We start from the raw sequence: 23720 nt of genomic DNA, 5'->3' as shown, positions 1-23720 counted from the left end.
TAAAGTAAAAAAAGCATAGAACAGAATTATATGAACCAGAAGAAAATCAAAATTCAAAATTTTCCACAAATATGTAAGGCTAATACTTTAAAATCCAGCGAATGATCAAAGTTCAGCTAATGGGATGTAATCTCGCTAAAATGATGCATGATCAGCATATGTGCGAAAACTGTTGTATGTATTCAACCTGCTGGCAACAATTCCACCAAGTTACCGGGTCCTCCGCCCTGTTTTTTAACATTCATCTAACCTGCCCTGAACTCCATCTTTAACTCTCCAGTCTTTCAAAGAAGTACAAGTATCCCATGTCGAGGGGCGGATTTTTCGAAATCCCGACCTTTTCATCATTAAAAATCACCCACCTACCATCCTTGAGAATATGAGCTACATAATGGCCACAATGGGTAGAGGTACCAATGTGGCTCACCAATCCAAGGAGCCTGTATCCTGTTTATTCAAAGCAAACTTTGTCAAATAATCAAGTAGCAAGAACTTACCTGAGATAGAAGCAAATATTTCACCAGTATGGATGGGTGATATGCATCAGTTGGACCAAGAACATGATTAGAATTTCCCAGTATTCAATTTTTCTATTTTATTTTTAACAACCGAAATCTGGTTGTGGAACTCGGTAAACAATTGGCATGCCCCTCTACCCTTCTCCACTTAAATACCAGACTTGGTTCCTAGAAATATTCGAGCGTGACGTGCGTCTACCACACATCAATCGTCATACTACATTTAGTATTGAACCAAAGTCCTGGGGGCTCCCAGTATTAAGTATGATCCAACACTCAAACAGCTTATGCAAGAAGAACTAGGTGTTTTGCCTCAAATCTACAGCCTTAACTTGCTAAAGTCTTCTTGGACCATGCTCAGGAACATTCTCTGGTATTTGCAATTGGTCCAAACAAAAAGTCGTGGGGTCAAAGAAAGAGGACAGTCTTGATCGCTCAGTCGAAAAAATTCCCATAAATGTGAACTCTTCTAAATCCAATGCTGAAAAGTTATATCATGAAAAGCCAAGCACTTCCCCCTCCAAAATACTAGAAGCAGCAAAATTTGTAAACAAAGGGCAACCACATGTGAGTTGAGTTTAGATGAAAAGGAAAATTTTCACGGTAGAAAAAACATTCTGTATACGTAATCCAAGACCAGGTGATTGACTATTATTACCAAATAAATTCCTAGGCTCCGCAGTTAAACTATGAAAACATAAACAGGAATAGAAAACAGAAGGGCGCTCCTAGGCTCACTTGTGTATTTTTTTGCAAACAGGTAAGATTTAGGTAAAATTATAAGGCGACTAATAGAAGCAGGGATGGGGAACTAACTTCCTCCTCCATCAGGCAGCAAGGTATCGACCGCAGCTCCACTACTAGTTGTAACATCCATATCTGATGCAGCAGAAGCACTAGGATTGCTAAATATCCATTCAGCTGCTTGCTCAACATTACCACCCTGGAAACACAAACAATAACCGGGAAAAAAGATAAGCCATAGTAATTGCAACACTTAATAAAAGAGCCTAGCATATAGCTTCTGAAAACCTTTGGAATTGAGACTTACTGATGCCTTCAGCGCCCTACAAGCAAGTTCCTCTTCAAAACCAAAGGAAACCAGTGTATCAATTTTTGATCGATCAATATGTGGAGTTTGTACATCTTGGGATATTGGAGAATCAATATCTGGAAAGAACATAAAAAGCAATATTCTCATCATCTAGAAACTTCAAAAGCTTGAGCAACTAAAGACTCTAACAGCACCTGGATCATTCATGTGAGCAAGCAACCAGTTCATTGCTTCCTCAACTCCACAGTTGGAAGTATTGATTGCAGCCTTCTGACAATGCAGATAATTAAATCCCATTGAAACAAGTTGTGCTACAATAACCTCATCAGCCAAAAGCTTCGGAGATTCCTCACCATCTCCAGCAGCTGTCCACATGGATCACGAATGATATTTATTGAATTACCCAGAAATTTTTAACACAAGAGTCGGAACATTCAGAACATATATAGACTTGGCATACAAGTAGGGAATACATCCAGCGTGATGTACAATTGTCATTCACAAAAATAGAAACGCTAACAAGCTGAAGACAAAATGTCTTACTAGAACGGGTATAAATATGTCTTGGGGCATGAGAATCAAAAATTATAAAAGCTTCAGAAAAGTGACCAATTATCAGGGAATAGATTAAATGGTGATCAGAATGTTTCAATTTCGAAAGGCAATAGATTAAATGGTGATCAGAATGTTTCAATTTCGAAAGGCAAATCATTGAGGTATTTAGAGTCTGTTTCTATCCCTATGTATATGCAATAATATTTTATCACAACTCCCAACAATGAAACAACAAGAACACATAGGATATGACTTTAAAACCAACTATAAAATATTTGAACTAGAATTTACTGACTGGAAAAACAATTCAGTGTAAAAATAACAAATCCAGAGATAACCACAGTAGAATATACAACAACAAACCTAGTGAAATCCCATAGATGGGGTCTGGATCCACAGTAGAATAAGCCTTTCAAAATAAAGGACATGAAATTTTGTTTTTCTTGTTAGAATTTTTAGAGTTAAAAAATATTTCTTTTTGAATTTTCCAACCTTTTTCAAGTTACTGAAGTACTTGAATTTAGTATTTACACTGGGTATCTACACTTTGGGTCAAGAACTCATAAGGTGAAATCTGCTATTTATTTACTCAACAGACATGTTGATTTAGAGAACAATCCACCAAGTTGGTTAAGAGCAACCACACTGCAATGCTAATAAAAGCAAAAAATAGTCTAATGTTTTTCTACAAGGTGTAAAGGGAGAACTTATTTGTACTTTTTAAATTTATTTGTACATATTATTTTAATTTGTACTTCATATTTTTATTTGTAATTTATATTTTTATTGTTATCGTTACTGTACGTTTTATTTTTATTTTTAGTTTGTATAATATTGACCTGAGATGAATTTAAACGGAGAAACATGGTCAGCGAGGATTGATATAGCTGGGCCCAACTCATTTAGAACTGAGGCATAGTTGTTTGTTGTTGGTTCGCAAAGGGAGAAGAACTTAGTAATGAGAGATTGAAACAATCGCGCTTAACTGCAGTCAAAGAACAGGAATACAAACTTTGAACACTAATGAATCAATAAAACATGTGGGCGAGGAAGTCTTCCACTTAGTAACCTATCAGCCAGGGTACTTTGCAAGGGGACCAATGTTTTTTACCAGAAAGAACTCATCCAATCACTTTGCTTCAAGTTGATTCAATCAGAAGTCAGTATAGCCACTTTAACACACTTCTTCTCTCTCACAAGAGGCAATGACCTCAACATCGAAATAGAGGCATGACATAAAAGATGTGAAGCAAAGCAAGGCTCCTAACAAAACTGAAAAAGTCAAAGCAATCTGCTCAGCAAAGCAGTAGACCAATCGCCCCCATAGAATGGATAAATGAAACTATGAGTAAATTCTTTTGATATCATCACCAACCTAGCTATTTCACCTACAGTTCTGATCCTATAACTTCCCATCTTCTTCAGTCACATGCATTATTTTCTGAAGGGACTTGGGGTTTTGAAGGAGTATGAATATAAATTCTTGCAAAGCATGACTGGCATAAAAAGGTAGGCAAGACAAAGTATATGGTCAACTCACATTAGCCAAGCACACATTTATACATAGTCACATGACATTATTTGACATATATGAAAGAGAAAATTATCAAAATTATATCAATGACAAGGTAATCATACCAGTCTCAGGTAATAGCTCTTCCCTGGGTTGAAGACCATTACTGCGCATATTACGTATGTCAATGATGTCAGGGACATCTACATAGACATCTGCATATCAACCACCCCAAAAAATAAGAGTAACAATTAAGAGGAGAATTTAAAGCAATAGACTCCATCAGAAATATACAAAGCTATAGAAAAAGCAACATACCAAGTTTCTTTGGCACCCAGCCTTCCTCCATGACGAATTTTCGCATGTGCAAGACCAGATATTCAGGAAAGGAAGTCAAACCTGCAGTTCTTTTAGGAAAGAAAAAAGCAGATGTCAGGTAGAAGGATGAGCAAATAAAGAAAGGTGCTTATTACAGGACATCATGTTTTTGCTAGGCATCGATCATTTCCTCACTAAATGTAACTGATAGTAGGCTATATAGACGTTATTTACACTCTAAATATACCATACTTTATTGTTGTTTTAAAGGCTAAATGATAACAAAATACTCTAATCAGTGTTCTGTTGCTTTGCAGGGACTAATCCAAGTTAGGAAAAGACTATGGAGTGTTTTGGAGTCAATAATGTGGATATAAGGCCAATCAAGAAGAACCCAAACGAAAATAAGCAAGAAAGAGGCAAAGGAGGACTGGACAAGAGGCCACCGCGACTGGAACGCGGTAGGCCAAAAGATTGAGGCAGAATAGTTGCGATTTACCGCGGTCGCGCCGCGTTCTGCCGCGGCCGCGGACGACTGTGTAATTGCCCAGAAATTTTGGGACTAAAGTGTAAATCGGGGGAAACTTATTCTAACCCTTGATAAACTCAACAAACTCGCCCAAGCAAAGGTTAAGCTTGTTTTTAGACTAAATTGGAGGCAAGAACAAGTGTGAGAAGAGCAATCAACCATTAGAGTTTTTCAATCTTATCTTGGTTATTTTTAATTGCACATTATGAATACTTTTGTAGTTTTATCTTGCTTTGCTATGAGTAGCTAAATATTTAGTCTAGGGTTTTGATGGAACCTGTTGAAGGATGAACTTCGTGTTATGTAAATATAGTTTGCCCGGTTTAATCTCTATTTGTTCAACTACGTTTTTGTTGTAGTTAATTGATAGGATCCTCAATTAGTTGTGCCTATTTAGTATATATTACTCGGGAGAGAGTGCATATTTAGGTAATTGTTGAACAACACCACTCCCAAAGTATATGAGGGATCAATAACCGAGGGCTTAAAGGCGGGATTAGGAATAACGAAGCCTTGGGTGCGATCTAAAGTGAGCTGTAGTAAAAGCCAGCTAGCGTAACTCGGGAGAGTGCGTCTAGTAAATTGTCATGATTACTCGGGAGAGATTTACGGTAATATGAGTGCTCATGATCAATAGAGACGATTAGGCAAATCTATGCGAAACATAACAGGAAGGGATTCCATCAATAGGGGAAATCATAACCTTAGATCCTTCTCTTACTTGCATACAAACCAGTCATAGTTAGCTGTTAGTTACTTGCTTTCATTCAGTTATAGTTAGTAAAAACATCTCCAATTGTTATTCAAAATATCTGAAAAGTTGATTACGAAGAATTTAGTGAGTCTAACAAGAGTAATTGGTAGGTTAATTCCCTGTGGATTCGACTCTGGGCTAAATACTCAGATTATATTTGCAGTGACCGCTTAATCCTTTTAATAAGGCATAGTTGGGCGTGATCACGGCGTTGCCGGGGAATTAACGGTGTTATCAATTACAGTTGAAAGAAATACAAAAATTCTTAGTGTAGTCAGATTTCTTTATTTTCAATCGATACATTGAAATTTTAACGTTTGTTGACTTGGTTGTACAGGTGCATGCCTAGAAACTCATCGAGAACTGGTGAAGTATTTGAAGCATTATCAGATCCCGAGAAAGTTTTCAAGGCCTTGAATTGGGCCAACTGGAAAAACTAACAACAACAAACAACTGAACAATTCGAACCAAACATGGGAGATCACGAAGTAGACCCAGTTGCGTCGTTAGCGGCAGTGGCACCTCTTGTGCCAGAGGATGCTCTATATGACTGGGCACAACTCACAGCTGAGAACTTGGCCACAACAATATTAGTCCCGTAGATTCAGGCCGAGTCGTTTCAAATCACGAACAACATGCTGCACTTGTTGCAAAACAAGGGACTATTTTCGGAGTCGTACATTGAGGATCCGCAACAACACTTGAAGAATTTCCTGTCAATCTGCAAAACTCAGAGGCAGCCAAACGTAACCCAGAAAGCAATAAAGCTGTTGTTGTTTCCATTCTCAGTGACAGGAGCTGCCCAGACCTGGTTAAACTCACTCCCCATTAATTCCATCACGACTTGGGAGGAGTTAGTCAAGCAATTCGTGAATAAATTTCATCCACCCAACAAGACTGCTCAGCAAATTGATGAAATTTTGAGCTTCAAACAGAAATCAATGGAGACACTGCAAGAAACGTGGGAACGATTCAAAGGGATGTTGGTTATATGTCCGCACCACAGTATTCCAGATCAGATGTTGGGGCAGCGGTTTTACATGGGTTTGACAGATAGCGTGAAGGCTAATGTTGATGCTTCAGCTGGTGGAGCATTCTTGAGCAAAACATGGAGAGAAAACCAGAGCCTGCTTGACAAGATGGCACAGAATTCGGGGTGGACAACCAGGAATGCACCTATCACTCCAGTAGTTCACTCAGTGCCCTTAGATCCATCCAACACTCTTGCTGAAAATATGGCCACATTAATGACACAGATGAGTATACTCACCAAAAAGGTGGAAGAGTCAGGGCAGAAGCAGCGGGTACACATTGTTGATACTACCAATGGGGGTTTATGCACATCTTGCATTAGTCAGCCAATTGGTAACCAGTGGAATGCAGAAAGTGAGCATCATCATTACCCCGAGGACATAAATCATGTGTCTAATTATGGGGACCAGAGACAGGGTGGTCAGAATTGGGGCCAACAAAATCAGCCATACAGGCCAGTCCAGCCACAGCTCAACAATGAAAATATGGGAGATATGCGACCTCATAATAATATGGTGCCTTACCAAAGGCCATAGGGATATAACAATCAAAATCAGCAGCAGGGTTATCATCCTCCTCAGCAGCAGCATGGTGGAAGACAGGAAGATGGGTTTGCCAGACTCGAGGCAATGATGCAGCAGGTTATTGGGTCAAATGTAAAAATGAGTGAAAGGGTAGATGCACATGAGTCAGCTATAAAGAATATTGAAATGCAGATGGACCAGATTTCGATATCTTTGAATAATCGTCCTCATGGGACATTGCCTGCAGACACACAAATAAATCAAAAGATCAAGGCCTGAAGCAGTTGATGGCAGTGAGTCTACGAAATGGCAGAGACTTAGACTTGGAGCAAGACAGAGCTCGAGAAAGCAGACAAGTTGAGACACTTGTACCAGTGCCCATTGAGCTAGATGATGCAACAAAACTGACAGAGGTGACAGTACAGCCTGTCCAGGAAGAAACCAACACACAGATTGAGGCCAGAAAGCAGCTGAGACAGCCCAGGAACCGGTAGTTGAGGTGGTGCCTGACAAAGAAAATACCCAAATCATTGGGAAGAAGAGACCTCCAGCACCATTCCCACAGAGGCTGGCCAAGTACCAGAAAGAGGAACAATACAAGAAATTCTTGGAGATGCTGAAACAAATCCAGGTAAATATTCCATTGATCGATGCGTTGAAGGAGATGCCTGGTAAATTTAGATGAGGTGAATGGGGAAGAATTGGCAGAATGGGTGCTAGCTTTAGAGGCAGAGGGTTTTGGGATAGAACTCTTGAATTCGAGCCCCTACGCTTAGAAAACAGAGAAACTCCTCCAGCCAAGCCATCCATAGAAGAACCACCAAAGCTGGAATTGAAGTCACTGCCCGCCCATCTGAGGTATGAGTTCCTAGGACCTAACTCCACATTACCTGTTATTATCTCATCTAGTTTGTTAGATGTGCAGACACAACAACTTTTGTAGGTACTCAAGAAGTGCAAAACTGCCATTGGGTAGACCATGGCAGACATTAAGGGGATCAGCCTGGCATATTGTATGCATAAAATTCTGCTGGAAGAGGGACACAAACCTTCCAGGGAGCACCAAAGAAGGCTGAACCCCAACATGAAGGAAGTGGTGAAAAAAGAGGTGATTAAGTGGTTGGATGCGGGAATCATTTTCCTAATCTCTGACAGCAACTGGGTTAGCCCGGTGCAATGTGTTCCTAAGAAGGGTGGCATGACGGCGGTCAAAAATGATAACAATGAGCTGATCTCTACAAGAACCGTCACAGGCTGGAGAATTTGCATGGACTACAGAAAATTAAATCTGGCCACCCGGAAAGACCACTTCTCACTTCCCTTCATTGATCAGATGCTCGACAAATTGGCAAGGAGGTCCCACTTCTATTTTCTGGATGGGTACTCAGGATACAATTAAATCTCCATTGCACCAGAGGACAGAGAGAAGACCTCCTTCACATGCCCATATGGCATTTATGCTTTTCGGAGGATGCCCTATGGCCTATGCAATGCACCCACCACATTCCAAAGGTGTATGATGGTCATATTCACTGACATGGTCGAAGACATAACGGAGGAGTTCATGGATGATTTCTCAGTGGTGGGAAACTCGTTCGACGAGTGCCTTATAAATCTAACCCGAGTGTTGAAAAGATGTATTGAGACTAACCTGTTACTTAATTGGGAAAAGTGTAATTTCATGGTACAAGAGAGCATGGACTTGGGGCACCGGGTATCAAGCAAGGGAATCGAGGTGGATCGTGCTAAAGTTGATATGATAGCAAAGCTGCCACCCCCACCTCAGTCAAGGCAATCAGGAGCTTCCTCGGGCATGCCAGTTTCTACCGGAGATTCATAAAAGACTTCACAAAAATTGTCAACCCTCTCTGTAAGTTATTAGAAAAAGATCACCCTTTCTTGTTTTCTGATGATTGCAGGGTAGCATTCGAGGAGTTGAAAAAAAAGGCTAGTCACGACACCCATCATTGTTGCCCCCGACCGGGAGCAATCATTCGAACTCATGTGTGACGCCAGTGACTATGCAGTGGGGGCAGTGCTGGGACAGCGGAAAGACAAGCTAATGCATCCAATTTACTATGCCAGTAGAACGTTGAGTGGAGACCAGCTGAACTACACTGTGACTCAAAGTGTAACGGATATGGAAAAATATAAGTGTGGGGTGGTTGGTTGGGCTGTTAAGTGGAATTAAGGGGACAAGAAGGAAAAAAAAAGCCTCAAAGTGGTGGCAGCTATTAAAAGAAAAAGTGTGCTTAAAGAAAAAAAATAAGGGGCTAACACAATAATGTAATGGTGGAAGGAAGGTGTGACAAAGTTAAGAGCTTAAAAGTACACAATGTAGTGGGGTGCTTGGGGAGGTGTAGTCACTATACCCAGATATATCATACACGTACCGCAGCCAACATTATAACCAAATAAAGTCCTATTTGATTCTAGACTGAATGAGCTCGATTAGTCGAGTATTACACTTCGGGCAAGCCTATGGTGTGTTGTTTGTGGCATAAGAATTTGTTCTGAGGGTGAGTGAAATATTGTATTCGAATTCCTCAGTGTGTGGTTTGTAAACGATATAAGTCACTTTTGTAGTGAGTAGGCACATGATTCATGAAGGGAAGGGAAGGTAAGTTTGGACCTTTGACTGAGAGTAGGAGAGCTGTTTAGGGGTATTGCGTGGCTAGAAAGGAGTCCACTCTTGAGGCGAGGAGGTTGCGCTGAAGTAGTCTATCCATGTGAACTATTCTTGGTATAGGGAGTAGGGAAGTGACCCAATGACGATTAGGCCTATAGAGTGTGGTTTGTTGCTAGAGGACTAGCAACGGTTTAAGTATGGGGTGGTGATAGTATGCTATATAGACGCAAATTTACACTCTAAATGTACCATACTTTATTGTTGTTTTAAAGGTTAAATGATAACAAAATACTCTAATTGGTGTTCTTTTGCTTTGCAGGGACTAATCCAAGTTAGGAAGAGACTATGAAGTGTTTTGGAGTCAATAATGTGGATATAAGGCTAATCAAGAAGAACCCAAACGAAAATAAGCAAGAAAGAGGCAAAGGAGGACTAGACAAGAGGCCACCGCGACCGCGGTCGACCGCGGCTGGAACACGGTAGGCCAAAAGATTGAGGCAGAATAGTTGCGATTCACCGCGGTCGCGCCGCGTTCTGTCGCGGCCGAGAAATTTTGGGACTAAAGTGTAAATCGGGGGAAACTTATCCTAACCCTTGATAAACTCAACAAACTCGCCCAAGCAAAGGTTAAGCTTGTTTTTAGACTAAATTGGAGGCAAGAACAAGTGTGAGAAGAGCAATCAACCATTAGAGTTTTTCAATCTTCTCTTGGTTATTTTTAATTGCACATTATGAATACTTTTGTAGTTTTATCTTGCTTTGCAATGAGTAGCTAAATATTTAGTCTAGGATTTTGATTGAACCTGTTGAAGGATGAACTTAGTGTTATGTTAATATAGTTTGCCCGGTTTAATCTCTATTTGTTCAACTACGTTCTTGTTGCAGTTAATTGATAGGATCCTCAATTAGCTGTGCCTATTTAGTATGTAACACTCGGAAGAGAGTGCATATTTAGGTAATTGTTGAACCCCAAAGTATATGAGGGATCAATAACCGAGGGTTTAAAGGCGGGATTAAGGATAACGAGCCTTGGGTGCGATCTAAAGTGAGCTGTAGTAAAAGCCAACTAGCGTAACTCGGGAGAGTGCGTATAGTAAATTGTCATGATTACTCGGGAGAGATTTACGGTAATATGAGTGCTCATGATCAATAGAGACGATTAGGCAAATCTATGCGAAACATAACAGGAAGGGATTCCACCAATAGGGAAATCATAACCTTAGATCCTTCTCTTACTTGCATACAAACCAGTCATAGTTAGCTCTTAGTTACTTGCTTTCATTCAGTTATAGTTAGTAAAAACATCTCCAATTGTTATTCAAAATATCTGGAAAGTTGATTACGAAGAATTTAGTGAGTCTAACAAGAGTAATTGGTAGGTTAATTCCCTATGAATTCGACTCTGGGCTAAATACTCGGATTATATTTGTAGCGACTGTTTTGTCCTTTTTATAAGGCATAGTTGGGCGTGATCAGTAACCAATTATTCAAGTTGTGAGAAACTGAAGAAGACAACATACTAGGCAATAGAAATAGTATTTTTATAGCCTACTGCAAACTAAAAAGAAATTGCGAGGCGAATTAAATAGTAGCAGCCTGCAAGTGAAGTAGACAAAATAGAATAGAGGACTTTAAGGGACACGTCAGAAAACTTACTTGATTGCAGTTGTCCTAGCCTTTAAAGCCGTGCTGTAAAAATCATGCACCTCCTCAGGAGCTGAAAAACAATCCAGGCAATCCTTTAATGGAACCCTTGGGCGGACAATTTCATCTGTAGACCTGCAAAAGCTATACATTTACCAAGAAAGTAGAAGAAATGGAAGTATGTAGCAGACCAGCTGAAACTCACACGTCCTTTCCTTCTGCAGCTCTCTCAGCCTTTAACTTTTGAAAGTCTGCTAGCTCTCCTAGAATACCATACCAAATGAATAATAAGATAGAAGCGCAGGCAGGGGAAATATAAAGTACGACAAAAACTCACTTTTATTTACCACCCTTTCTAAAGGAATATTAAGAGAAAGAATATAATCTTTCCTCCCGTTGTAGGCCACTTTTCCTGAGGGACATTGGAGGCGTTCTTCAATTCCAAACTTGAAGCTCCTCGAAGGATCAATATTAGGGTTCCCGATATTCATCCGATCAACTTGATCAATGAAATGTAGGAAAAACTCTAGTGCATCCTAGACATAAGCTAACATCAATAAAATGTACTGATAACAATAGCCATGATAATGACAACAAACCAGAACGAACATAGATGCAAAAGTACAGAAAGACAAAAGCTAGTGAGCTTCAAGGGCAATGAAAAAAAAAAAAGACGACACGTGAGCATGAAATCAGTTATAAAACATCAGTGGGAGGTGAAGCAGTTATGGAATAAAACAAAGTTGTTATAAGAACCAGCCCAGACACACACTTCATCACCTCAACGGGAAAGAGCTATATTGGATGTTCCGTGGCTTGAGATGTAAAAAATACTCCCTCCGTTTTAATTTATGTGAACCCATTTGACTGGGCACGGAGTTTAAGAAAAGAGATAAGACTTTTGATCTTGTGGTGTAAAATGAGGCACATATATTTTGTGTGGCTATAAATTATTGTGTAAAGGTAAATTGTTTCCAAGTAAGGAAAGGGGTCATTCTTTTTGCCACGGACTAAAAAGGAAATAGGTTCACATAAATTGAAACGGATGGAGTAATAGATTTCAGGATTTTGTTAGTTGTGAACAGCATTATAATGTTTTAATTGGTTATCTCAAATGGAAACATCTAATGATTGAAGTAGATTCCAGATACCTGTTGTCTCATAGTAGAAAATTCAGGGTGGCTAGCAGCAATAACTGACTTGAACATGCGGGGACGGATTCCCTCCTGTTTCTGAAAGTTAAGAAAAACAAAGGATTTATAAAAAGTTGGGAGAGAAAGAGGGGTAAAAAATACAATGTCAAGCACACAACCTGATTTAATAGGTAAATCATTCGGCCCAAAGTAAGTCTTGAAATGCCTCACACCATGAGAGGAAGGTAAAAGCCCTCTATCTAAATCTTTAGAAGATCATTGTGAAAGCTAGATTAAAAGCATCTAGTTTCAACTTTTAAGGCTCGTATTATATAACAAATCACAGTTACTCATGTTATAGAAAGAGCACTCCCCCAACCCCAAATTATAAGCATTCGCAAATCGCAATACATGCCCGATAAAGAATTGGAAACTTAGAAAACAATTTTGGCTAACACCAGTGAAAGCTTTCCATGAACCAGATGCAACCATTTTTTTACCACAATCCTATTTTATTTGCGAGCTTCGTCATCATGTTAACTTCAGAGCAGCATAAATCCTACCACATGCCAGTAAATTTCCATCAAATATTTGATTAGCCTAATAAAAGCTATGGAGTGAGCTAAGATTATGTATAATATATGCAAACCAAAAGAAAACATGAACTTCTTCATATATGAAAGTTTACCAGTGAACTTGGAGCACTTGACTTGTCATCATCCTGGATCACAAAAAATAATTGTTATCCACCAAGAAGGCAATGCACAAAGAAATAATTTTTCCAGACACATACCTCCAGAACAGGAACAGAATATTTTCCAGAAAGCAAGCCATGAGCTAACTTTGTTCTGCCAAAATCAGTGTAACGTGTCAACAAGTTAAGGGCACACACAAAGAAATCATAAAAAGCAAAGCAATATTCATCATATCTGCAAATTGGAGAATGAAAAGCGCTCCGCTACAGGCGCTCAGTATTTATTATCGTAGAAAATTCAGAAAATTAAAAAATTCTAACACAACAGAAGTAATTGTCCTGGTAGAGCATAGATTGGACTCACAGGATACAAACTCAGGATATTCCCCGAATTCCCCCCTGCCCACAAAAGAAAGGTAAATATAACAAAAAAGAATAACTAAGAACGAACCATCTATCAAGTAAGAAATAAACCTTGTATCAAGCAAAAGCATCTAGCAATGGTAATGCAAGTCAGGCTATAACAACTTTTTATAAATGTGGTATTTCGGTCAGCTTGCATGCACCTCCACTAATTCTATGGAAGAAGGCCAAACACAAGCATGCATCAACAGCTCAGTGTTCAATGCTTATTAGACATTCAAAACCCCCGTAACTCCCTATAATTAGGTGAACAGACAAAGGTCACTCATAATATCTTGTTCTTTCTCTTTTGTTCCTTTTTTTTTTGGGGGGGGGGGGAGGGGGGAGGGAAGACAAGGAAAACACACTCATGGTACGCACAGACTTAAACTTGGGCAATTACAAGCCACGCCAGCGTCCCTCCCCCAAAGGTAAACACAGAAAGATGTCAGATACTCCAGGCCCATCTGGGCTTGACATATAACAGCATCCCAGTAAAATCTCACAAGTAGGGTCTGGGAAGGGTAGAGTGTACACAAACCTTACCCCTACCCCGGAGGGGTAGAGAGGCTGTTTCCGAAAGACCCTCGGCTCAAGAAGACGAAAATAAACAATAGATGTGTGACAGCAACAAAAGCCAAAAAAAATAATATCAACATCGTAAGAGACAGAAAATAGATGGAAAAGCAATAACAATTAACAATAACCAGTAATAATGCCATAGAACTATGAAGAAAAAAACAGAAATAGTGTGGAAACTACATAAACCACTAACATCCCAAGGCGAAACACCCTCAGCCTAGCCCCGCCCCTGGTACAAAGTAGAAAAACGCTCGACTTCCTCCTAACTTACAACTCTAATGCTGAACCTTCAATTTATGAACTTTAAACGAAATATTGAAATACTGGTATAAAGGAGTGTTTCATGTGAATACTGGTTCTCAGTCACAAATCTCAACTTTCAAAAATTGTTGTTCCAAGTGAAGTTCACGTCCAAACATAATGTCGCCTTCCATAAACATTTGCTCAACTTCAACTTTATATACTCTTGTTTCAACATCAACTTAAATGATTTGGGACGACTAAGATGGATGGTCCCCTGGGAAGTCCTTAGCTTGCATCTTTTGCCGACACAACCAATCAGGGATTGATTGATTGATATAATTTTACCTTTTTACGTATTTCTATTTCAATGATTCGAATGCATCACGAAATTAAAATAAAAGGAATCCACCATAGAAATTCTTCATTTTTTCCTTTTTGTTTTTTTATAACTGTGGTGTTTGGGCCAGCTTGCATGCACCTCCACTAATTCTATGGGGTACCTGCTACCTCCCAGCACAGATACCAAGTAGCTCTGTCTACCAAGTTTTGGACAGATAGGAAAAAATCATCGAGTGGTTCTGCCTCCACTGGAATTTCCTGAGACCTCATGGTTCTCAACCCACTTCATTGACCATTATGCCAAACCCTTGGGTGCAAATTCTTTTAAAATATTTACTAAAAGTTATAGGATATAATGGACATTTTTGCATTCCACGTTTTATTTGTTTTACCTCTTCCATCAAGCTTTACTTATTAAAAAATGGACATTATTTCATTCCACTGATGGTTATACACGATTAATAGTGCATTGCTTAATATGACTTTGCCTCCACTAAGTTAGGTTTCTAAATTCTCCGTAGTTGATATGTACATTTGTCTTTGATAGGTAACATATATGTTCACATTATCTACATTGTTAAAGGTTTCCTAACCTAAACATTCGAGGACAAGCTTTAGAACTATTCATGTCATACCTTATTCTTCATGCCTGTGTTGTTAAACCTTAGCATGTTTTGAGGTTCCTTTTTTTTTTTTTTGATAATCGTGGTATTCGGGCCAGCTCGCGCGCACCTCGACTAATTCCATGGAATACCTGCCACCTCTCACCAGCGGCAGGTACCAGGTAACTTTATCCACCAAGGCTTGGACAAATGGGAAGAAATCACCTAGTGATTTTGCCTGTGTTGGGATTTGAACCTAGGACCTCATGGTTCTCACTCACTTCATTAGCCACTACGTCGTATCCTTGGGTACAACATGTTGAGGTTCTTGTAAGGAAAAGGGAGAACGACGTGGAGTGATAAAGTTGGTGATGTGGGAGTGAGAAATAAAATCAGTAAATTGAGGCTAAAGGAGTTCAGACTTCAGCCTTGGAAACTATAGCTTAAAATGTATAATTGGCAAGGACAAGATTGAAGAAGCTCCCTTTAGAACCTAATATTTTGGTAACCCTAATAAGAATTACGGCTCACTACAAAAATGAGCACGAAAAGAAGCTTCGTGTATATTACAAAGATCAGTCAGAAATTCATTTCACAGATTTACATCTTGTTCATTCACTTGCCCATAACAAGGTGGGTGGTTATCATTCATTTAAAGGAAGATTCTTGGCTGAGAATAAGCATGTATTCCACAGGTTTCCTAGATTGTTAACTACATGAGTCTGAGAAAGGACATGATTCAGTTTGAACATACACAGTCTACATAATGGTTACTGGTTAGCTTCCAAATATAATACGAAATATAAGCATAACTTAGTAAAAGCGTAACGAAGATGATGTCATTTGTTAAGCAGTGCAGACCACCTAAGAAATCTCGTTGGTTGAGAACTAATGGTGAACCAGAAAAATGAACAAATGCAAGTTACTCACAGCTGCATGTTAAGGTCTACAGTAGGATCAGCAGGAGCCACACTGAAAGCTGCTTTGAGACTTTGCTCCACATAGTACCTGTGGGGTATTGCACATCAGATGATAAGACCCAAATAAGAAGGGAAATGCTAAAACTACAAAGTAGAATTACGTGGAAACGAACTTCAATGCCATTTTACATCAAAGACATTTATCACAACAATAATCTCACCGAGAACAGAAGGGACGCATTGAGAATACAACCTGCATTGTCGCGGCCAAGTAGCAACTGAAAAAGAATAAAATGAGACAAGACATATGAAAATAAACATAAACAACGGCTACATTGGCCAACTCACCTATTACCCAAATTGACTAGTCCAGTATAACCAGGTCCAAAAAGTGGTTCAACATCTTGACCAGTTTCTTGAATACGATTCCAATCATAATTAATATTTTGGTCAAGTTCTCTTTCAGCAGTAGTCATTTCCGTCTGAAAATATAATTAATCAAAAGAACAATGTTGAATCACACTATCTATAAGAAGAAGAATTGGAGCAATCGTAACTTTGCATCAGTAACAGCACAATATGCTAGTGCCAGGAACCATTATGCACACAACAACTATAGCTCCAGAGGAGAATTCTAAGTAAACTTGAAACAACAAAGAGAACAAACTTTATTACAGGGGAAAAGAATCAAAGAAATTTACAGGCAGGAAAAATAATCATTAGTAAGCAAAAGATTATCACTGTCTTAGTTGGAAACTTGCTAGATTAGGTCTGCGTATGAGTTAAGCCACCTCAGACACTACTGGAGTTGAGTTCAGTCGAAGGCCCAATTAAGATGGCTATTCCACACGGAAGCTTGATACGTAGCGAAACTAGTTAATACAAGTTATACACACTTTTTCTACGAGTGAATACAGTAGCTGCTAACCTTTTGCAATGATGAGAAGTCGATACCAAAATGTGCCAGATGCTGTCCTAAAAGTGGGTCAAGAATACTTTCATCCTCTGGGTAGGAGAAAACATCTGAGCTGCCAAACTTTGCAACTGGTTAGTATTAACTCAAGCCAAATGACATTTAAGCATGGTAAAATGAGGGGACATCATTGATGTAGTAAAGAATCCAGCATAGTTGAGTTACAGGGCCATATTCACAACCATGATATTTATCATACTAATGAAGGACATGTCCATCCAAAGCGTATATATGACAATTAATAATTGTTCCAAGGTTGAGAACTTAAGGTCTCAGGTTCGAATCCCAACAGAGACAAAAACATTAGGTGTTTTCTTTTCATCTATCCAGTCTTCATGGATAGAGTTACCTGGTACCTGTTGTTGGTTGGAGGTAACAAGTATCTCGTGGAATTAGTCGAGATGTGCACAAACTGGCCCGGACGCCACGGTTATAAAAAAATTGTTCCAAGGTAAACAATCAGGAGATCTACTTGATTCTAGAGTGGAGAAACCGAAGAACTTGTAAAGATACAGAACCACAACACAATCGTGTCATTCTAACATTAATGTGTTTCTATTTCCATAAATAGCCTCTCTATCTTCTCAAAGCGGGAGTAAGGTCAACGTACACACTACTCTCCTCAGACCCCACTTGTGGGATTACGCTAGATTTGTTGTTGTATTCCCATAAACCATGGCATATTGAAAGATGCAGGAATTAGCCACTCTACATGAACTTTGTGCCCACTCTATTTTTGGTTCAACAAGTAAGATATAGGACGATATTCTGATACTCTTCAATTCTACTTCTCTGAATTGACATTGCTCATTGTAAAGGTAGACATGTCCAAGAAAATGACCAAAACAAAGAAAAGACAACTTTTTGACAAGGAACAAGAAAGAGACAGTTTTAGACTACAAAACCACTGGACCCCACTTCCAATATCTAGGGAACTCAAATGACTACCATGCCACTGAGTGAACAAATTCTTTAAAATCCAGAGCCTGTTAGTTTTTGGTTACTAAGTGAACGAATTTTAGAAGCCTCTCACGAAACCAAACTGAAATTTCATAAAACAAAAATAAAAAAATGACCAAAATCAAACAGTTCAGGCAGCCTTTCCTTACTATCCAAAACGATTGACATATTTGAAGAGTAAGTTACATCTCCCTCACCCTGAATTAAGACTTGAAAGATACAAAGAGTAAGTTGACTGAACATAAAGAAAATAGTTGTTCAGTAATCCATAAGGCAGATCTGCATTACAAATGATTGTTGTGCTTAGAAATAAACCAGTAATACTCGACTATGAAAAAATCAAAACTTCCTATCTACACAAGAAAATTCAAAAACGGAAAGGAGTTGAGCCACAAGTTCTGATAACCAACTTCTGATCATTTATATATAAGATGGCATTACTTGTTTCTCCATTACAGAGTTACCAGTACTCTGTGGCAGCTCTTGATGAGGACTCAGATGGACAATGCCTAGGAAAACTGCTGAGTTGTTACTTGTTAGCACGTTGGAATGATCCAGGTAACATTGAGAGACATAAGAGATGATGGAGAATTATCCCTAAAAGTATCTGGTGGACAATATGGAGGGAGAGAAATTCAAGTTGTTTTGAAGATGTAGCTAACTCTGAACAGAAGATGAACTTCCGGGTAAAGAGGCCCTAGTAGAAGATGTATAATCAGTAGTTGACATCATTGGGTCCTTGTAAATATTGCAGGACTGGGTTTTTGCTTTTGGGGGGCTCCTGTAACTATGTTTCTCTTAGCACAGTCTTTGTGTTAAGGGTTACTCTTTTGATTATTTATAAAAAATCTGTTACCTTCTTCAAAACAAAAAGATGGCATTACCTGCCCCCTCCAAATCAGCAGTTATGGTCCCTAGCTTTACGGCAAGGGGGTAACCAGCTTCTTTGTAGTGGTCAATGGCATGGTCATTACCACCAGTTCCATCCCAATTTCTCCTACCACAAAGGATAGATCCATCGGTTAGATTCAGCCAGAGATTTTCGGTCTTGTCACACTTGGCACATTTCCAACCCATTGGAGGAACAACAACACCATTGTCGAGCTGCTGCAGATCCATGGCATATTTACTGACAAGCTTCTTGTCAGCAGTCCATGAAGCAACTTGCTCTTTCCTTTCAGCAGCTTCAGCCATTAAAGTAGCATCAACAGCCAACCTTACCTGCAAGTTGGAATGATATGGAAGTAAAAATGTTAAACCATATTTAGTGTATAGCATACTCTATAAAAATGCATCGCTTCTGAAAGAATTTAATTGCAAAGGTTACCTTCTCAGGCAACTCCACAGAAGGGAAAGGAAGGGCTATGTAATCCGGCAATATAACAATTTCATAGCTTTCTTCATACTGGGGATCACTATTATCAAACCCTCCATCAATACCTGGAAACGGGAAGACATAACCAAATTATACATCAAAATTTGTGTGGTAAGGTGCATTCAACTCATATGACTTGTAAATTTTTACTACCTATAGCCAAAAGCGTGGGTCTTTTTGATGGTCTATCTTCAGCAATTGTCTTCTTCGTTTGCTTTATGTGCAAATAAACTGGGTTCCCAGTCTTCTCGTAGTTCCAACCTACATAATCCCTTCCAAATGCAAGAAAGGTGTTCATATCAACAAACAGCCCGCCCTCAGATTTCTGACAAAACGTCAAGTAAATGTTGCATCAGAAAAATCACAATCGTATTTAAATCAATACTAATAGCTTAACAGAGTTTCAATAGCGGATTATATATTTCCAACTGAAAACAGTAACGAATTCAAATACTAAAGATAAAGGTAATGAATCCAATGTTGGCATTGTACCTATTTAGCTGCCTTAGTAGCTTAACCAAGCAAAATATATCAAGAGTACTCCCTCTGTCCAAAATGTTTGGCATTTTAGGTTCCCAATATTCAAATCAAGTTTATCTTGACCAACATGTTAAAGAGTATAGTTTCTATGCACTGAAGGTGTAAAAGATCCTTACACAATCATGTCATTTATTAGGTAATTACACGTAAATCTCTTGATAAGCATTAATTGATAATCTGTTAAAAATGGTAACTAATTTGCTATCACAAGTTAAAATTCACCGGTAGTGTAAAAGAACTACACTATCAGCATACATAACTTTAATCCAATTTTAAGATATATCTTTTACCATTTTCTATACGAAGAGAACGGCAACTTATAGTACACTTCCTACAGTTTCAGAATAACTGAAGTTCAATTTTTTACCGCAAAAATGAATTAATATAGTCCAATTTAACTCCAAAGATTAGTCATAAACCCTAGCAGACAAATGATAAACCCAACAAGGTAAAACAATCAAATAGCAGAAGCCAATAACAATCATCAAAACTTAGGCAGACGATTCAAACTAACTCTAAAAACAAAAGAAATCATCTCCAGATAAGAAACAAATGAAATGAACTAAAATGAGAGAGAAAACAAATGCTCGAAGAGTAAAAACAAGTAATTAGAAAGATTACGGGAGTATCAAAAGAAATGCAGCATTCGTGCTTGAAGATACGATTTGTTGGTTCAGGAATTCGAACACGAGGGAGGTTCGATCGAAGGAGCTCCATTTGAATCAAACGCGAACTCAATGCGTATGAGATTACTTCGATAAAAGGTTTAGCGACAGAGTGTAGTTATGTAGCACGCTTTCTATGCTTCTGCAAGACCCCAAGTCTTCTCACTTCTTATATTCAGTCAGATGGAGGTTCTTATATACGATGGAAAACATCCATATCAAATTATACAAAACTAAGGGTGTGTTTGGTACAAGGAAGAAAATATTTTTTTAAAAATAAATAATAATAGTATGCAAATTAAGTAAAATGACTTCTCGTATTCATAAATAATTTAATTATGAAGCTAATACTCGACTCATATAACATGACATTTTGCGTTAAAACTGATTGAAAATAAAGATTTCTAGAAAACTACTCCCTCGTAAAACTAAAACTTTTCAAACTTAAAATATTTTTATATAAGAAATTATAATATATATTTTTTAAACAGACTAATCAATGTATGACACCAGAAAACTAATATTTTGGTGCAAATATTTAAACCTTATCTATTAATAAATATCCATACGCAAAATTTATATGTTAGCATATTATTTTCATCAATATTACTGCATGTGTTATAAATTGTGAATAATATTATGTATATCAATGATTATCTAAAGAGGCAATCACTATATATAATCCTTATATTTTTACTCGCATAATAATTCGTATATTATTATTCGTAGTTATCCTTGATATAAATGAACAAATTAGAGGAAAAGATCAAAATTGGTTTTTAAGTGATTACCTTTACTAAAATGGTCCGCAAGGTTCTAATAATCCTCCAAGATTTCAAAAATCATGTGTATTTAATCCAATATAACAAAATATATGTTATAAATAGAATTATATTTAAGGTAAATGTTTATATTTTAGAGAGATTTTAGGTATTATTATTTGGTGGCTAAGTCACTTTTCTCTATAAATAGAGGAGTTATATTCCACTGTAATTGATCCTAAATCAATAAAATTCTCTATATATACTTTTCTCTGCAATACACTTTTCTCATTTTTATTGTTTTATAACACGTTATCAGTACGAGACTCTAACCAATCGAGCAGAGGGCAGTTATTTTAATTTGGGATATGCACATGGTGCTCAACTTGTATATAATATTGAGCATGATGATTGTCAATTGTTTCATAAACTTTATTCAGGAATAAATTCTCTATTCTGGATTTAAGGTAAGTATTTTATCTTATTTTTCTCTTTTAAATTCTATAATTTGATTTTAAATACAAGTAAAGATAATAAATTTTTATTATAACTCTAATAGAGTTTGTGATAAATTATAACTACCCGAAGTGATAAAATTTCTATGTCTTGCCAAGATCAAATACATGTATAGCTATGGGCACAAGAAGTGAAAACTCGTCCCATTGAATTTGCTTCATTTTCATTCCCGTAAGAGGATGTGATAGCAATTTGATAAATCTGAAAGAAGACAAAATTATTACCGTGAAGATAATAATAGATGAGATGTGGCAATAGACGAAATTATAATTATCATCATTGTGGTAATGAGAACAATAAGGATTCTCAGAATAATCTTTCACTATGTGAAAGTAATATTTATCATCAATTTGACATGAGATTTTGTAAAGCACAAATAGATAATTATGGTCCATTCGTGATGTGAATGTGACAACATGTGATTTATGAATACATGTTCATTCTTGGAATAATATGAACATACTAGTGGTAGTGAATATACAACACTCACATCTAGAAGGAGGTTTGAGATGATATAAGAAAATAATGTTATTATTATGGCATGAATGGTCAATGGTCACGTACCTACGCCAAAATATTTTAGTAATGTGATTATTAAAGGATAACAGTAATGCAAGAAACAGATCTTGCATCTAATTTTGACCATGACCATAATGATATAACTTTCTCTTTAAAAGAGATATTTACTATATGGATGTTGATGAATATGTGGTAATACCAAATTAATTGAGAGCTCTGAAGAGCCAGTTATTATTATTTTGAGGAATAAAATTAATTATCAATAAGGTACTCTGTTGTAGTAAGTCTTAGAAAAATTTATTGAGTTTCTAAAGTCGCGGAAGTGGTTGGTTATATTAAAACTATAAATAATCAAAAGATTTAATATCTTTATATTATTACAACTGTAGCGGGGTAATATGTATATAAAAACTACCCGCTTTATTGCCTGATTTGTACTACACAAATAAAGAATATGGTAAAATTACATGATGTAGTAAATTGGATGTTTATTAATATAGAAACTCACATCATAATAAACTTAGAGTTTATTGATAATTGCACATGTCATGGTGTAAACGTGAACTTTATCAATATTGATAATTTATCCAGTTGGCATAACTCGTTTAGCCATATTAATTTAAGTATGATGTGCAAAAAAATAACATTATTTATACAACACTCATTATTGTTTGTTCTCATTAATTAATAAACCAACTAAAATTGGGATTTGAATCCCATGAACACTGGAAATATCAAAGGTGAACATGTGCCCATTCACATGCCATGTATACCACATAAGATGCATCTATGAGATGGTTACATGTACGATTATTATTAACCCGCAACCTGGTGTTTGCAAGGTAACTTGCTCAATAATTTAATTTAGAGCATAATTTCTAGATTTTCTATTCAAGATAGTATATCTTGATAAGTTGATTTACATCACAACTGGTTTAGCAAAATAATTTATTGAGTGTCTCCACTTAATAGCTAAATTGTTGCTTATAAGAACAAAGTTATCTATATCAGTTTGATATAAGTTATATACGAAAGTATATTACATTCTCCCCTTTCAAAAGGTTCATGGTCAAGAATCAAATAATTTCATCTTATTACTATTGATGTGCGGTGTATATTTTGATTAACACCTAACGCACAATGGTGAGGCCAAAGTTGAGGAAGCAAGTTAGTTTTTCTAATATGAGGGGGAGACATGATAAACAGTTGAAAAAAGTTATGTAGAATGAATTATCATTTGTACCTCTAGACCCTCGAAGATAATATGAACTTGAAATTCATAAAAATATAATTCATATGCAATATATTGCAAAGCATGCCGGAAGCATCTGCTAACCCAAAGAAAGTAACTATATTCTCACTGTATGTCACGACTCGAATTTTCCACCCTCGGGAGTGGTGATGGCGCCTACTAATGAGAGCTAGG

The 23720-nt window shown here is 37.5% G+C and overlaps 1 protein-coding gene across 2 annotated transcripts; it reads right to left on the bottom strand.

The window, feature by feature from the left end:
• LOC107812079 (ubiquitin carboxyl-terminal hydrolase 14) lies at positions 1-20672 on the bottom strand. 2 transcript variants are annotated; one of them, XM_075219877.1, is made up of 21 exons: positions 20455-20672; positions 19447-19618; positions 19246-19358; positions 18803-19139; positions 18116-18197; positions 16914-17013; positions 16334-16467; positions 16207-16263; positions 15996-16073; positions 12997-13051; positions 12892-12924; positions 12222-12302; positions 11408-11606; positions 11276-11333; positions 11083-11205; positions 3959-4047; positions 3766-3855; positions 1767-1937; positions 1570-1688; positions 1335-1461; positions 1-447 (listed from the first exon to the last, which is right to left on the bottom strand). In XM_075219877.1, the coding sequence occupies exons 1-21, from the start codon at positions 20548-20550 to the stop codon at positions 269-271; spliced, it is 2493 nt and encodes an 830-aa protein (XP_075075978.1). In that variant the 5' UTR covers positions 20551-20672; the 3' UTR covers positions 1-268. The 2 variants fall into 2 exon arrangements, with proteins under 2 accessions (XP_075075978.1, XP_075075979.1); XM_075219878.1 differs by lacking the exon at positions 18116-18197 and having other exon boundaries at positions 16914-17008.
• Between the last annotated feature and the right edge of the window lie 3048 nt (positions 20673-23720).

The sequence above is a fragment of the Nicotiana tabacum genome, chromosome 8 (assembly GCF_000715075.1).
Source record: "Nicotiana tabacum cultivar K326 chromosome 8, ASM71507v2, whole genome shotgun sequence".
Taxonomy (NCBI): Eukaryota; Viridiplantae; Streptophyta; class Magnoliopsida; order Solanales; family Solanaceae; genus Nicotiana; species Nicotiana tabacum.
The sequence above is the reverse complement of the archived record's forward strand: the minus strand, read 5'-3'. Positions and strand labels throughout refer to the sequence as shown.

Excerpts from the sequence above, each read along its gene's own strand:
- LOC107812079 (XM_075219877.1), bottom strand. The coding sequence starts at position 20,550 with ATGGAGCTCCTTCGATCGAACCTCCCTCGTGTTCGAATTCCTGAACCA. Across the intron at positions 19,359-19,446 it reads ACCCACGCTTTTGGCTATAG|GTATTGATGGAGGGTTTGAT; the intron begins GTAGTAAAAATT and ends TCCCGTTTCCAG. Across the intron at positions 3,856-3,958 it reads CTGGGTGCCAAAGAAACTTG|ATGTCTATGTAGATGTCCCT; the intron begins GTATGTTGCTTT and ends GTTGATATGCAG.